At 36.8% G+C, this 12,975-nt stretch overlaps 3 protein-coding genes across 5 annotated transcripts; all 3 read right to left on the reverse strand.

The window, feature by feature from the left end:
• Positions 1-93: 93 nt before the first annotated feature.
• Positions 94-3,384, reverse strand: LOC111781522 (U3 small nucleolar RNA-associated-like protein). The gene is made up of 6 exons (XM_023662170.2): positions 2,879-3,384; positions 2,054-2,707; positions 1,339-1,785; positions 980-1,152; positions 662-845; positions 94-293 (listed from the first exon to the last, which is right to left on the reverse strand). The coding sequence occupies exons 1-6, from the start codon at positions 3,281-3,283 to the stop codon at positions 201-203; spliced, it is 1,956 nt and encodes a 651-aa protein (XP_023517938.2). The 5' UTR covers positions 3,284-3,384; the 3' UTR covers positions 94-200.
• A 771-nt stretch (positions 3,385-4,155) lies between these two features.
• On the reverse strand, positions 4,156-7,048 carry LOC111781858 (uncharacterized). 2 transcript variants are annotated; one of them, XM_023662578.2, is made up of 7 exons: positions 6,876-7,048; positions 6,040-6,265; positions 5,868-5,944; positions 5,714-5,753; positions 5,470-5,557; positions 5,107-5,209; positions 4,156-4,516 (listed from the first exon to the last, which is right to left on the reverse strand). In XM_023662578.2, the coding sequence occupies exons 1-7, from the start codon at positions 6,903-6,905 to the stop codon at positions 4,325-4,327; spliced, it is 756 nt and encodes a 251-aa protein (XP_023518346.2). In that variant the 5' UTR covers positions 6,906-7,048; the 3' UTR covers positions 4,156-4,324. The 2 variants fall into 2 exon arrangements, with proteins under 2 accessions (XP_023518346.2, XP_023518345.2); XM_023662577.2 differs by having other exon boundaries at positions 5,714-5,768; positions 6,876-7,046.
• Positions 7,049-9,317: 2,269 nt separating this feature from the next.
• LOC111781108 (arogenate dehydratase/prephenate dehydratase 1, chloroplastic) lies at positions 9,318-12,540 on the reverse strand. 2 transcript variants are annotated; one of them, XM_023661546.2, is made up of 11 exons: positions 12,138-12,539; positions 11,794-11,858; positions 11,627-11,719; positions 11,348-11,548; positions 11,119-11,199; positions 10,930-11,025; positions 10,542-10,619; positions 10,379-10,468; positions 10,217-10,284; positions 9,897-9,978; positions 9,318-9,731 (listed from the first exon to the last, which is right to left on the reverse strand). In XM_023661546.2, exons 1-11 carry the CDS (start codon positions 12,415-12,417, stop codon positions 9,678-9,680), a joined length of 1,188 nt encoding a protein of 395 aa, XP_023517314.2. In that variant the 5' UTR covers positions 12,418-12,539; the 3' UTR covers positions 9,318-9,677. The 2 variants fall into 2 exon arrangements, 1 of the variants encoding a protein (XP_023517314.2); XR_002812949.2 differs by lacking the exon at positions 9,318-9,731 and having other exon boundaries at positions 10,217-10,292; positions 12,138-12,540.
• Between the last annotated feature and the right edge of the window lie 435 nt (positions 12,541-12,975).

Raw genomic sequence — 12,975 nt, forward strand, 5'->3', positions numbered from 1 at the left:
GTTTTTTGCATCTTTGTGCATGGACTGTTATGCATCAACTGCAGAATATGGATATGAGAAATATATTTCATCGGCTAATGCTCCTTTGGGGTATAAATGAAATCTATATCTGTTTCTAATCGCCAACATTCAATCAATTATCCATTCTACATAAAAGGTCAAAATTGATTTGATAAATATACAACAAAAAAGAATTAAAATCACAAATCAGAGGAAGTGGCAAGTGCTGTAGCATCTTTTAATGTTTTCCTTGCACGCCAACGAATTGCAGCTGCAGTTTCTGATGATCCCACCTGTAAAATCAGCAGGAACAAGAAAGAACCTCATGAACACAAAGGAGGATAAGTGGATAACGCAATCATGTAAAATGTGACAGGAAAAACAGCAAAGGTGTGATTCATTTCTTCAGCCATAAGCACGTAGTTCAAAAGGCTAAAATCCTGTATTTCTCCTAAAGAATGAAGGAAAGCCCATCTAATGAAATGAAAATGATGGTGGATTTATACACACAGAACGGTTATACTGAATCAATGGTGAACGAATGATCAAAAGGATCTAATATAAAATAGTATGATTTAGAACGCATATCTATGAGGGATCAAAAAGAAAAAATCATTAAGCTGTCATGTACATTTCCATTGTATAGAAACTGAAAGGTTACCTTGGATTCCATTATGTAATACTCTTGCCACAAACTAACATCTTGACCATAAGTTGCAAGTGCAGATTCAAATAGCTTTCGAGCACTTGCAAGACCATTTTTATCCCCTGCAGATGCAAGATTGGATTCCAGCTGAATACACGTTCGGTATATAGCAAGCCCTGGATGCGGTAATCCAAGAAATCTGTTGAAACAAGGAAAAAAAGGGTTTTCAGAAACTGAACTGGGAAACTTTGTAAAGCAGATTTCTTATATCATGGAGAACCACTAAACAAAAAATCTTATAAAAAAAGAATTCACTGGTGTCGAATGACATACTTCTTATACACTTCTCTTGTACGCTGAATTCCATCTTTTTGTAGAACAAAATCAACAATGGCTGACGAGAGTGAGAACCCATCCTCACTGCCACCAGATTTAGCCAATGCTAAAAGAGAAATTTCCACCAATTGGTCAAAATAATGACTTTGATTGGCAAAAAACTTCAGGACCTGAAATGGGTAAACCAAAATAATAAGGGCTCGAGCTCTAATTTCTAATTACCACATCATCTCAAAGTCAAATATTTTGAAGAAATTAAACGTGGACGCTAGAGTGACCCATGCCATGAAATCAGGTTCATCGAAAGATCAAAATTGTTTAGCAGAAAACTGAATATATCAGGGTTGCAGATATACCGTTAGCCACAGGCTCCCAGATCCTGAAACTGAAAAATCTCTCAGAACCTCTTTTGTCAGTTCAAAGATGGACTTCAGATCATCCTTACTTGGAGAAGGAGAATCCTTCAAAATGGATTTTATTTCTGTGGAGACTCTCAATACCCATAACTTGACAGAATTCGAAAGTTTTCCACTGCAAAGTCTTTCGGCAAGCTTACGTGCTTCATCCAATTTCCCAAGTTGCAAATAAAATGAAACATACTGGCAAGCTAAATCGTCTGTAATATGTCCTAAAGTTAGAGCCTTTTCATACACCATCAAGAGTCGGGAAGTAGTGTTCATAGTACAACTAGATAACCCAGACGATTGTTCTCCCTTAACAGAAGTAATGACGTTCATCAAAAACTCCACATACAAGCTAAACATTGCAGATGAAGGCACATGCTCTAAGCCTTCCTCGTAGACCTGTTGTTGATAAGTATGGAAAAAGCAAGGCAACCTTAGACACTCAATAGAGATAAAGCAGGCACATAAGTCATATGCATAATTTTCATTTAGCATATTTTGTGTAAATAAATATCATACGTCCTTCAAAGCTAGTAATTTTTTAAAATAAAGAAATATTATATGCTTTCTTAAACTACCAATAATCATCAATGAATAAAATGATAGACATAAGATAACTATGCAGAGTTTACATGATTTTGAAATCCATCATGCATAAAATTCATACCTGGACAGCTTTTTCAATCCGAGAGTTTTCCTTTTTATCACTCATTCCCTGTACATCATCGGGATTATACTGAAGTCTAGCCAGCCAGTCCCAATATTGTGGTTCTGTACCGAAGTCTCTTTTTATATCCTGTAATATTTTAGAGTGCAATTCTTCTGAATGAGCTAAATCCATTGCTTCCAGTATCTCTAAGACACGCTTTCTCAGGCTAAAACTAGAAGGAAGTGCTTCAATTGCACCATTGTAGATAGTTTCTAAAATGTTTGAACCCTGCTCTCGAAACAAATCCAATTTATTTTTCGACTCCGTTTCACCGACTGATCCATCATTATCTTCTCTATCCTCACCAATTGACATAAATAAATCTTTATTTTCCTCTCTCCACTGTTTATCCTCGGCAGCTTTATGTTCACGGACTAGACTTCCCTCGTCCTCTCCAAGGGCAACCTTTCGAGCCTTCAACTTATTAAGATAAGTAAGTTCCATCCGTAGATATTCAACCCAAAGATCCTCTGAAGTTGGGCAAACCCTCAGACCGCTCAACATAAGTGAACGTGCTGCATCCACATTGGTATCATGATCAAACTCCCAAGCAGCAGCATATATCCAGACCCCTGGAACTTTTGGGTGAAACCTAATCAGCTGTGCGAGAACCTGCAAAAGTTGGAAGAAAAACGATTGATATCGACACAAATAACTCAACTACCCTCGTATCGTCTCAGTCTACAACAAAAGGCCCAGAAATCAAAATGTACATTAAGTTCTCCACTTCTATGTATAAACATGAACGGAAACTATATTCAATCTGAAAGAGGAATATATTACCTTCTTCATTCTCCCGTTCTTTTGTGCTCTACAAAACTCGAGATAGCGAAACCAAAGATCAATATCACCCTTATACCTAGAAACTGCAAGCCGATAAATGTACAAGATCCTTTTCACACAAGCGAAGTCGGAGACAGATTTTCTCATCTTTTTATTTCCCTGCTTCTTAAGCTCACGAGATACTGCCTTCTTCCTGAGACGCCGAAGCGAGTCCAAATGGGTCTCGTAATCGATATAGGCCACATAGTCCTGCTTAAGCGGACAAGGTCGTTTGAGACGGTACTCAAACTTGCGCCGCTGCTTCACAATCTCGGCAATCTCTCGCCGGGAGAAGAGGCCACGTTGCTCAAGGTCATCGAGCTCGTCGAGCATGCCCTCGAGTCGGAACTGCACAACGTCCGCCATGGTCGAGCTGGGTAAGAGAGGACTCGGAGGTAATGGAGCTAAACGATGGAGGAGGGCTTCACTCTCGGAGACGGCTTTAGGGCGGCGATACAGAAAGGTTATGAAGAAACGAACAGAACGTCGTAAATGATTTTTGCTTATGGGCTGGCCCATGAAAGATTCTTAAAATATTGAGCCCAATTCTTCGTTATTTTTCCATGTCATTTTTTTTTTCTTTTCGAATTTGAGATCCATTCATCAAATTATTTGCAAATAAATCATTCTTTAAAGAAATTCGATGGATGGAATTATTTCTTAATATTTGATATACTTATAAATATATTCAGATTTTTCTAGTAATATTTTATTTAACTTATATTAAATTTTGTAAATATACTTGCTGGACGTAAACAACTAAATGTACATTTTAGTATATTCACATTTGGTTTATAATTTTCAATCTCTTTTTTTAATAATTATAATTTAACAATCATAATTTTAAAAAAATGCGTCATGTAAATGAAATTTATCACAATATAAATAACCATTCAACAGAGTAAGATAAAAAGAGTAATGCATAAGGGTGAAGGGCAAAAAGATACAATATTTTTAATTTATACATTTTATAAATATTTTGGAAAAGACACTTTTATCCCCTAGCAAACTTTCAGATATTTCCCACTATCACATTTAATATTTTTGAAAAAAGACATGAAAAAGTAAGGAATAATAATTCCCCCTAAAAAAACAAAATAAAATAAAATAAAACATAAAGCCATGATAAAATAATAATAATAAATAAATAAAGGTTGTCTCGTCTCGTGCGAGGGATTGCTTCTTAATTTGTATTATTTTAATGGCATTATAAAATAAATTAAACTTGACTATAGATATAACAAAATAAGGAGGCTTTATACCAAAGTTTTATTATAAAATGATTTCATGAAATAAGGAAGTGATGAAGCAGGAAGAACTCATGAATGAGTTATATTTTCTTTATGAGTTTGATTTCAAATGTTAGGTGGAACCTGCAACATTTTTATATCCGACTGACTGTTGAGTTCAAGCAAGACTAAGCTCGAGAGACACATCATTAACATCAGAATTCGCAGCTTTACTCAGTATCAATGGCTGGAATGACCTTAAGCTCAGACATAGAGACATTGTTTCATCGCCAACTCTCTCTACAGCGTTGCTATGATCCAACCTTTTCAAATCTTCATGGCTCTTCGAACTCCCAAAACAATCTTGTTCCTGAAAATAGGAGCATAGTGCATAATAAACTGAACGTCTTACGGACCATTCGACAACATTCCGTTTCTTGTTCTTAATATTTCTTGTTTTTTCATTTTTTATCAAGAAAAATGTAACGGCCCAAGCACACCGCTATGCATATATTGTCTTTTTTGGGTTTTTCCTTTCGGGTTTTCCCTCAAGATTTTAAAACGAGTCTACTAGGAAGAGGTTTCCACATCCTTACAAGAAATGTTTCGTTCCCCACTCCACCCCACTTGTGGGTCAGCGTCTTTGCTGGTACACCGCTTAGTGTATGATACCATTTGTAACAAGCCAAGCTCACCCACCACTAGCAAATATTATCATCTTTGGGCTTCTCCTTCTGAACTTCTCCTCATGATTTTAAATCACGTCAACAGGAGGAGGGAGAAGTTTATACATTCTTATAAGGAATGTTTCGTTCCCCTCTCGAACCAATGTGGGGAGTCACAAGAAAACGAAACTGGGTTTAAACTAGAAACAAAAATAGTTACTTTAGCAAACAAATCCGAGTGGTTTGACGAAGAATCTTGAATATGAATATGAGAAAGTACAGAGCGAGAGAGTACCTGAACAGTGCACCGTTTTGTTATGTCCTTGAAGATGAGGTAAGAACTTGGTTTCTTCTCTTTACACTTTCTTTGTTCATTTGATATCTCTTGCTTCTCTTTCCTGGAAAAGAAACTTTCTCTGTAAATCGATCTAATGACCGAAAAAAGTATATATCCCCTCTTCTTCCCCTTATCAGCCTAACAACACCCGCCCCTTCCTAAAGTTGCAAACACTGTTCATCATGTATGCATGAGATATAAAATAGTGCTTTTACTATTGCTTGCCATCTAGTGTATGATTCTTTCCTTGAAAGACCTTCTGGTATTATATATATGCCAAACTTCAATGCAGTAATCAAGAGTATGGAGAGAATCACAAACCGAGCAAGTTTCTGATGGATGAAGCGACGTCCATGGAGCTGGTCAGGAAGTTGATGCCCTGGAACCTCATGGTTGTTGAGTTTTTTCACTGTCACAAGGAGCAAGCATATATTATGTTATATTTGCAGTTTTTGACTTAAAAATCTGACTATGACCAGGGTGATTGATGCTTGTTCAAGAATATAAGCTTAAACAAACAGGAACAGAGGTTGTAAACTTGTAATAAGAAATAGGAATGAAGAACCTTGAGGCGTTTCTTGCTCCTGTTTTGAGCTCCTATACATCTGTCCATGGCAAACCTAAGCATTAATTAAACTAATTAAGAACGTTCATAAGCTGCCAGCAGAAGAGGAGAGAAAAAGGGTAACAACGAATCATAAAAAGCTACAAATCTGCACCTGTAGATGGCTTTTTACGTGAGATATGGTAAGACCATTCACATTCATTATCTGTAATACCATCTTTGGAGTAGCTCCTGCAAGAAAAACCAAAAAATGTTTCATTTGAATATCAGAAGAGGAAAAAGAAGAGAACTTGACAGAGATTCATGATGGATTAGCTCAAGCTTACTCTCTTCTCCACCCAGGCGTTCAACTGCATGAACAAAGCAGCGATGGAGATCAGGCGTCCATCTTAATCTGGGCATTTTGGACCGAACATAAGGTCTAACCATGGGGGGTCTGAAGTTGATATCATGGAAACTGCTGCTCAATACTCTCCGCCTAGAAACCCTCATGTTAAGTTGAATAATGATTATGTTGATGCATAAGTCTTGAAGGGGACGTGGAAAAAGACCCTTAAAAAGAGTACCAAGCTCAGTTCAAACCCACTTTATGCCTCATAGAGAGAGAGAATGAAACAGCAGAAGTAGACGATAATAAATAGTATGTGAGATTCTGTTGCATTCATTTGGCCTTTTGTGCTGCTTTTCGCAACTCAGAAGGGAACGTTTAGTCTCCATGGTGTTTGATTGGGAAATGGAAAGTTTGGAGAGGCAGAATTTCTGGCCTGCTCTTTATTCAACTATATCTATGATTGGGTGAAAACAGATGGCTGAAAAAACTGAAAAAGTTGTCCCCAATTTTCTTAGGGGATATAATTTCTTCATTCTGGACATTCTTTTGGTCCTCTTTTCAGACATTCCTTTGGCATCAAGTTACAAAAAAAAATGCAGTAGATGTAAGTGTAAGCAACCCAAATCCCACCAATCATATGCTGCAACCAATATACCCAACACCACCGTTTCTGATAATTCCACAGTAATCAAACTCAGAATTCTAATGTTTTTACTTTTATGAAGATAGATACTTGATCATTAAGTAACGGAGGCGTACAAAAAGCATCAATGGGAGAAATTCATCCATGGATATATGACGAAAGCAGTGCATGTCTTTAAGGAAACATACCAAAAAGCCACTGTTGAAAGCGAGCCTCATAATTCCGGTTGCGACTTTTCATCGAACACCTTATACGCAGTGGGCCTGGAATGCCTCGATGCAACCGTGTGTTGGACACGCAGACCATGCTTAGCAAATAGCATGTCATAATTTCCTCGCACAGTAACACGTCGGTCAGCAAATGGCGCAGTGGGCGTGGACTGGGAAGACTTCCGTTGCAGTTGCGTAAAAGTAAGGTGTAAGCATAGACGTAAGCATAATATATGCAATTTCCATTCCCATAGACGCGAACAAATTTGGGGGGAAAGGAAAATGTGGGCGTCGGTGTTGGGGCTCGGCCTCTGCGGTAAAAGACGGTCTCGAATTGGAGAATATTCTCTGAAAATGGGCATTGGCAGAGGAGCAAGAAACAGATATTGGAATCCTAAGCGAAGGAATTATGGCGGAGTTGGACTTCATGCTCCCCGTTTGTCCGAATGTAGAAAACCTTTCAAAAGCTGATTCAAATCCATTAATTCTTCGGGACGTTCATTCCTGAAAATCTGAAGAAAGCAAACCAAAGCAGCCAGATGGAGAGATCTCTACACAAAGAACACCAATTTCTGCACAAATCACAGAGGTAAGTCTTTTTTATATTTGTCTACAGGGAACGATGTCGACAAGAACAGATGCCGATTGTATCCAGGCTTCTTTAGACTGATAGATTAAGTAAAATTTTGTAACTCAAGCGATTGTTTAAAATCATAACAACAGAGAGGTTTGACTATGCAGGCCATCCTTAGATTAAGATTCAAAGACGTCATGTTCTGAAGCTAGAGGATAGGTGTAGATGTCCTCTTAACTCTTTCATCCATTTCAATTTAACGTCATGAACACTAGTGATGACAAGATTTGAGATACCGACTCGAGTGGAGGCAGCAAAGTTCCACTTGATGTGGACATGAGGATGTCATTCAGATACCGACTCTACATTCGGCTTCTATTGCTATGCGATCTATGAGCATCTTTTAGAATGTATCAGAAGCACACAATCAATCTGGAACAGGTAGTTGTTTGAAATCCAAATTACTCGCAATGCATTCTTCAACCATGTTGCAGTAAATTGATCCACTGTCTCATGGCTTAGAATTTATGAATTCGATATCAATTATATGATTTTGGTATGCCATTTATTGCGTTTCTACAAGTATGCGTTGAGAGGTTTGGTTGCAGCTATGTGGGGTTATTATTAATATTTCACTTGATTCAAACAAACCGTAGAGAATGGTAGAGGAAACATCATGGCCCTACAGTTTTGTCTCCTCGCCTTTTCATTTAATGGCAAATGAACATGGTTCCATTTCAAGGAGACTCTTAATTCATGAGCCTAAGTCTTTTCTCAAAAGGTTGCTTTTTTTTTTTTTTTTTTTTTCCGATTTTTGAAGCCCATGGCATCCTTTGTTTTTTCTTTTTTCTCCTATATTTCTATCATTTCTTTCTCCAATTATTCTTGTATTGACTTTTTTTTTTTTTAATATATTTTGTTCAATTATTTATTATTGTTTCTACTCTTAGTTCTTCCTATAAATTATTTGGTTGAGAATAATTATTAATATAGGCGACAAAATTTATAATATACTTATTAGTAAATGAAAATTAAATCAAATAAGATAACATTTTTCATGTAATACAACACATATATTCACTTAAGGACATTGTTTTCACACCATTATTTATTAAACTTGTAACCCAATTAAATATTTGTTTTCTAAATATATTACTTTTAAATTTTATTCTTTTGAATTATTCCTTTGAAATATACATTAAAAAAATAAAAATAAAAAGAGGAGAAATTATTGTTTTGGAAAAATATTTAATAATAAAAAAAAGGGTAAGTTTTGGAAAATGTATTGAAAAGGGAGTTCGTGTTGTCTCCCCTGCAACTGTTGTAGGCGTGCGACACACTTCGGTATGATCTCGGTCTGCAACTCCTTCATCCTCTCCTCTAGAGCGAAGTTACTATTTCCTTTCTCCTTTTTGGAGGTAAGAATTCCTTTGAATATCTGGTGTGTTTTGTGGGGTGCACACCAACTGTTTGTAGAAAGTTCTCAAAGATGAGTGATATAAAGAAATCAAATTTGAGATAGAAATGTTATTAGTTCAAGCAGTGTTCAAAGTTACTAACATATAGTATGTACTCTACATTTATCTGCCATGTCTATTTCAACATGCTCTTGCATATCTCTGCTCCGTGTGGGTGATTTGGAACGCTCTATCAAGTTTTATGAGAAGGTATCCCATTCCAAGGAATTTGGTGCTTACTATCCTACAAGTTGGATTACTTCTAAGGGCTGCTTTCAATGTTAACACACCTGTAGTGTTTTGAGATCAAGGCCCTATTAAGGATAAAACAAAATATGTTTTTGAAGACTTGTTAATACACTCAATCATGGAAATTATCAAGCATAATCATGAACAAAACGAACCCTCCTCTTATTTGTATGTTCTATGTTTTGTAGGTTTCTAGGAATTGCATTTTTCATCTCCCAGGGGCAAGCCACCAGTAACATTTAGCAAGTGAAATCCTTAACAGAAAGAAAGCTTAGTCCGTGCACCTTCCAATTTGATCAAGTTATACATATACAAGTCTTCCTATAACCATGGATATTGCTAAAAGAATGATGAAGTGAGAATGCCAGGGAAGGATTCTGCTAAAAAAGTTTATCCTTGTTGCAACTGACCTCTCATTTATCCCAGAACCCGAATCTGGCATTGCTTCCCGCCAGATCGGAAATAAACGACACACTTTTCTCTGTATAAGATGACGAGTAATCAAACTTTGTCAACTGGATAACATCCAAGAACTCGGAGAAACCTTGCAAATTCCTGCAGGATAATGCTTTTCTGTAAGGCCTTGGTAAAAAAGAAAATTCGTTGCCTTGGTAAAAAAGAAAATTCGTTCTTGATATTAGATGGTTGATAAATAAAAGCTTGTTTTCCTAACTTAACTCTTTTAACCTTCCCTTAATCCACAAATTATAATGGACAGACCTGTAGATGTGCCATAGCACTTTGAGCTCGGGGTTCCATCATTGAAGCTTCAAAGTCTATGTAAAAGAGATAATCAAAATATCTGCCAACAGCAAGATGGTAAGCTTTCATCATAAACCTTTTAACCCGATCATAAGTTGCCTTTTAAGAAATAAAGACTAGAGCAGTTGTATGTGGACAAGCTAAAAGCTTTTATAGCCTACCGATGGTTATTGAGTATAACTTTTATCAATGACAATTTTCTAGTCAACTTCTAGCATTAACTACATGTTCAATGATGATTGTTCCAAAATTTCAGTATACAGTAAATTCTTACTCACTTTGCTCTTCCTTCATTGGAATCATCTACAACCCTTAGAGGACGTTGTTTCTGCGGGCGACTCTCTATCTGAATGACTCCAAATAATAAGGCTAAAACTGTAAGCTTGCCAGTTACTTAAAAGGCATAACAAGAATTAAGTAAAATCTAACTTCAAGCATACCTTTGTCAAATTAATCTCCCGCAAGGCAAAGACTGCCAAGGCCTTGAATAGAACACCGGGTCCTTCCTCAAGAGTAAAGACAATGCTGGTCTGAAGGGAAAAAAGAAAATGTATTAAATATGTATAAAGAAAGGCCATAACTAAGTACCAAAGAAAATTTTACCTTGTACAGCTTATCTGTTCCCGGAATAACGGGTTCTCTTGCAAGAATCAGAAAACGTGTGATGTTATTATCATTATCCTGGCCATTTCAAATCAGGGACATATCAACTTCAAGTTCCATAAAACAGCTGGCATGTATGAACATAAACACCTAAATGTTGCTATACGGATAATGTTTATAAGACGAGGAGATTACAACTTGTTCAATCAATTGTCGTATCCTGAACATATTTTACTGCTGCGGTAGAAAAATTGTTAGAAGCTTTCATATTAAATTGGTTATTTGACAATATTATCTGTTCCTCCAGTTTTTGTCTGTTAGAGAAGGGAGAAGTACTGCAATGCAAGAGAATGAAAAATTTGATTGAGTAAATTATTAGAAGTTTTACCTGAACATTTTCTGCAAGAATATTGAGCCCATAAATTTCTGCAGCTCGAGCACTTGCAATCGCTCCAGTGTCTCTTTTTCCACTAGAGGCCACAATCTATATAGAACTTCATAGTTGTTACTTTAAAGAGCTCTAATGTAACGCAAGATTAAGTTTCTAGGAAAGAAAAATGGAGCTTCCAGAAAGAACCTGAGCAGCTGTGGCAGTGTCTTCACTATTAATCCTCATAACGCCAAATGCGCTCAATGTCATCTCACATTGATCAAAAGCCTGTAGACAAGGTTGCCATAAACATATCACCAAAAGCAAGGACCAAGATCTTCCAATATTTGAACCTCCCCATATATCAGTATGCATCAAGACTATGGTTCGAGAGAAAACAAAGACTATATAATACAGTATAAACAATAGGACCCACATGAGGATGGCTCAAAACATTCTTCAGTTCCTCCTTCCTCACACCTTGCAATCCCAAGAGACAGTGGTTAACTTGCAATTGCACTTCCCCGGCAATGTGTAACCTATGCCGAAGGAGTAAATCATAATTACGATGATTGCTTCCACCAACAGAGTTCTCAATTGGAAGAACAGCCTTTTCAACAAGCCACAATTCAACTGCCTGCAGAAAATGATCTTCACATTGTCAAAGGAACAACAGCAACAAAAAATATATCAAGTTAGAAACAAATCTATGAACCTTAAATGCAGCTTCAAAATCGTCACATGGAACTGTCTCACACTTTGGGTATGCTTTCATTGCAGCAATCTCACTATATGATCCAGGTGAACCCTACAACATGCAAATGAAGCAATGACAACTGTGCCATCAACATTCAAAAGTAATGAAAGACCCACGAGCTTCACCTGATATGCAACCCGAACTTTAGAACCGTCATTTGGAGAATGAAGATCTGTTGCAGATAAGGGTTCTGCATTGTTCGTGTAATGCTTAAGGATTAGCTCGGGGGACAACAACACAGAACAAAAACTAGGGAGTAGCAAAGCAAAACTATCAAACAATCTATTTAAATGAGAGCTTCACTCCCAGAAAAAAAAAACCTCTACAGAAATCAATGCCATAATCCTATTGATTACCCATGTCCGAAAAGAATTGAAAATCGATATCAAACAATTTCCATAATCCAAAAGATAACCAATACATAATAAGAACTTAGATTCACGGATAAATAAATGCATGTTCAACTTACTTGGAAGAATACTCAAATCCTTACGAGAACCCTTGGGCTCCTCCAGAGTCCGATTAATCGTCTTCGACGAGTCGACAGCGTGTTTTTCATTTTCAACGGAAGTGATTGCTCCCTGAGCCGAAACAACCACACGACAAGATTCCCATTTCCGCAGCCTGGTAAAGTCATGCCTCAAGCTCAAGAAATTCCCAGTAGAACCAGACCCATAATCTGAAATAGTCACCGACAGAGAAGAAGCTCGAGCGGAATCCTGGAATGGATGAAGCTTAAGAGTAGCCATTAAAGAAATTCCAAAATGTTAATCCAGAGGGGGTATAGTAGGTGAGAAATCTGTTGGCCAGTTTCAATGAAAGCGTGAAGCCCAGTGCGGCATTGTGAAATTGGTGGACGAGAACGACGTGCTTGGACCCAGCCCTTTATTGCTGTGTTAAAAGAAAAAAAAAATACTAAAGAGATACAAAATTAAAAATTTATGAACATCAACATTGATAAAGCTTGTTTTTATCAACCATATAAATACATATTGTAAGAATTATAAAAATGATCACATTAATTCGATTGTAAATAATGTTGGTCCAAACCTATGGAGATTAGAAGATATAATAATTATGCATACGAGCTTAATAATATTGTATTATTTAAATGAAAGTCATATGAGTAAATGATTTTTAATTTATTATTTATATGGATAAAATAGAAAAATTGAGTTGGGCCAGGTCTTGGCCCATTAGACATGTTGTAGGCATATTAATCAACAAAACAAAACAGCCGAGGTTTGGGCAAAGGAACGGAAAGTACAGACATTGGAAAGAAAGAAATATCCACAGCTTCTGCTCCA

This window comes from Cucurbita pepo, chromosome 19, assembly GCF_057944985.1.
Source record: "Cucurbita pepo subsp. pepo isolate OVF chromosome 19, ASM5794498v1, whole genome shotgun sequence".
NCBI lineage: Eukaryota > Viridiplantae > Streptophyta > Magnoliopsida > Cucurbitales > Cucurbitaceae > Cucurbita > Cucurbita pepo.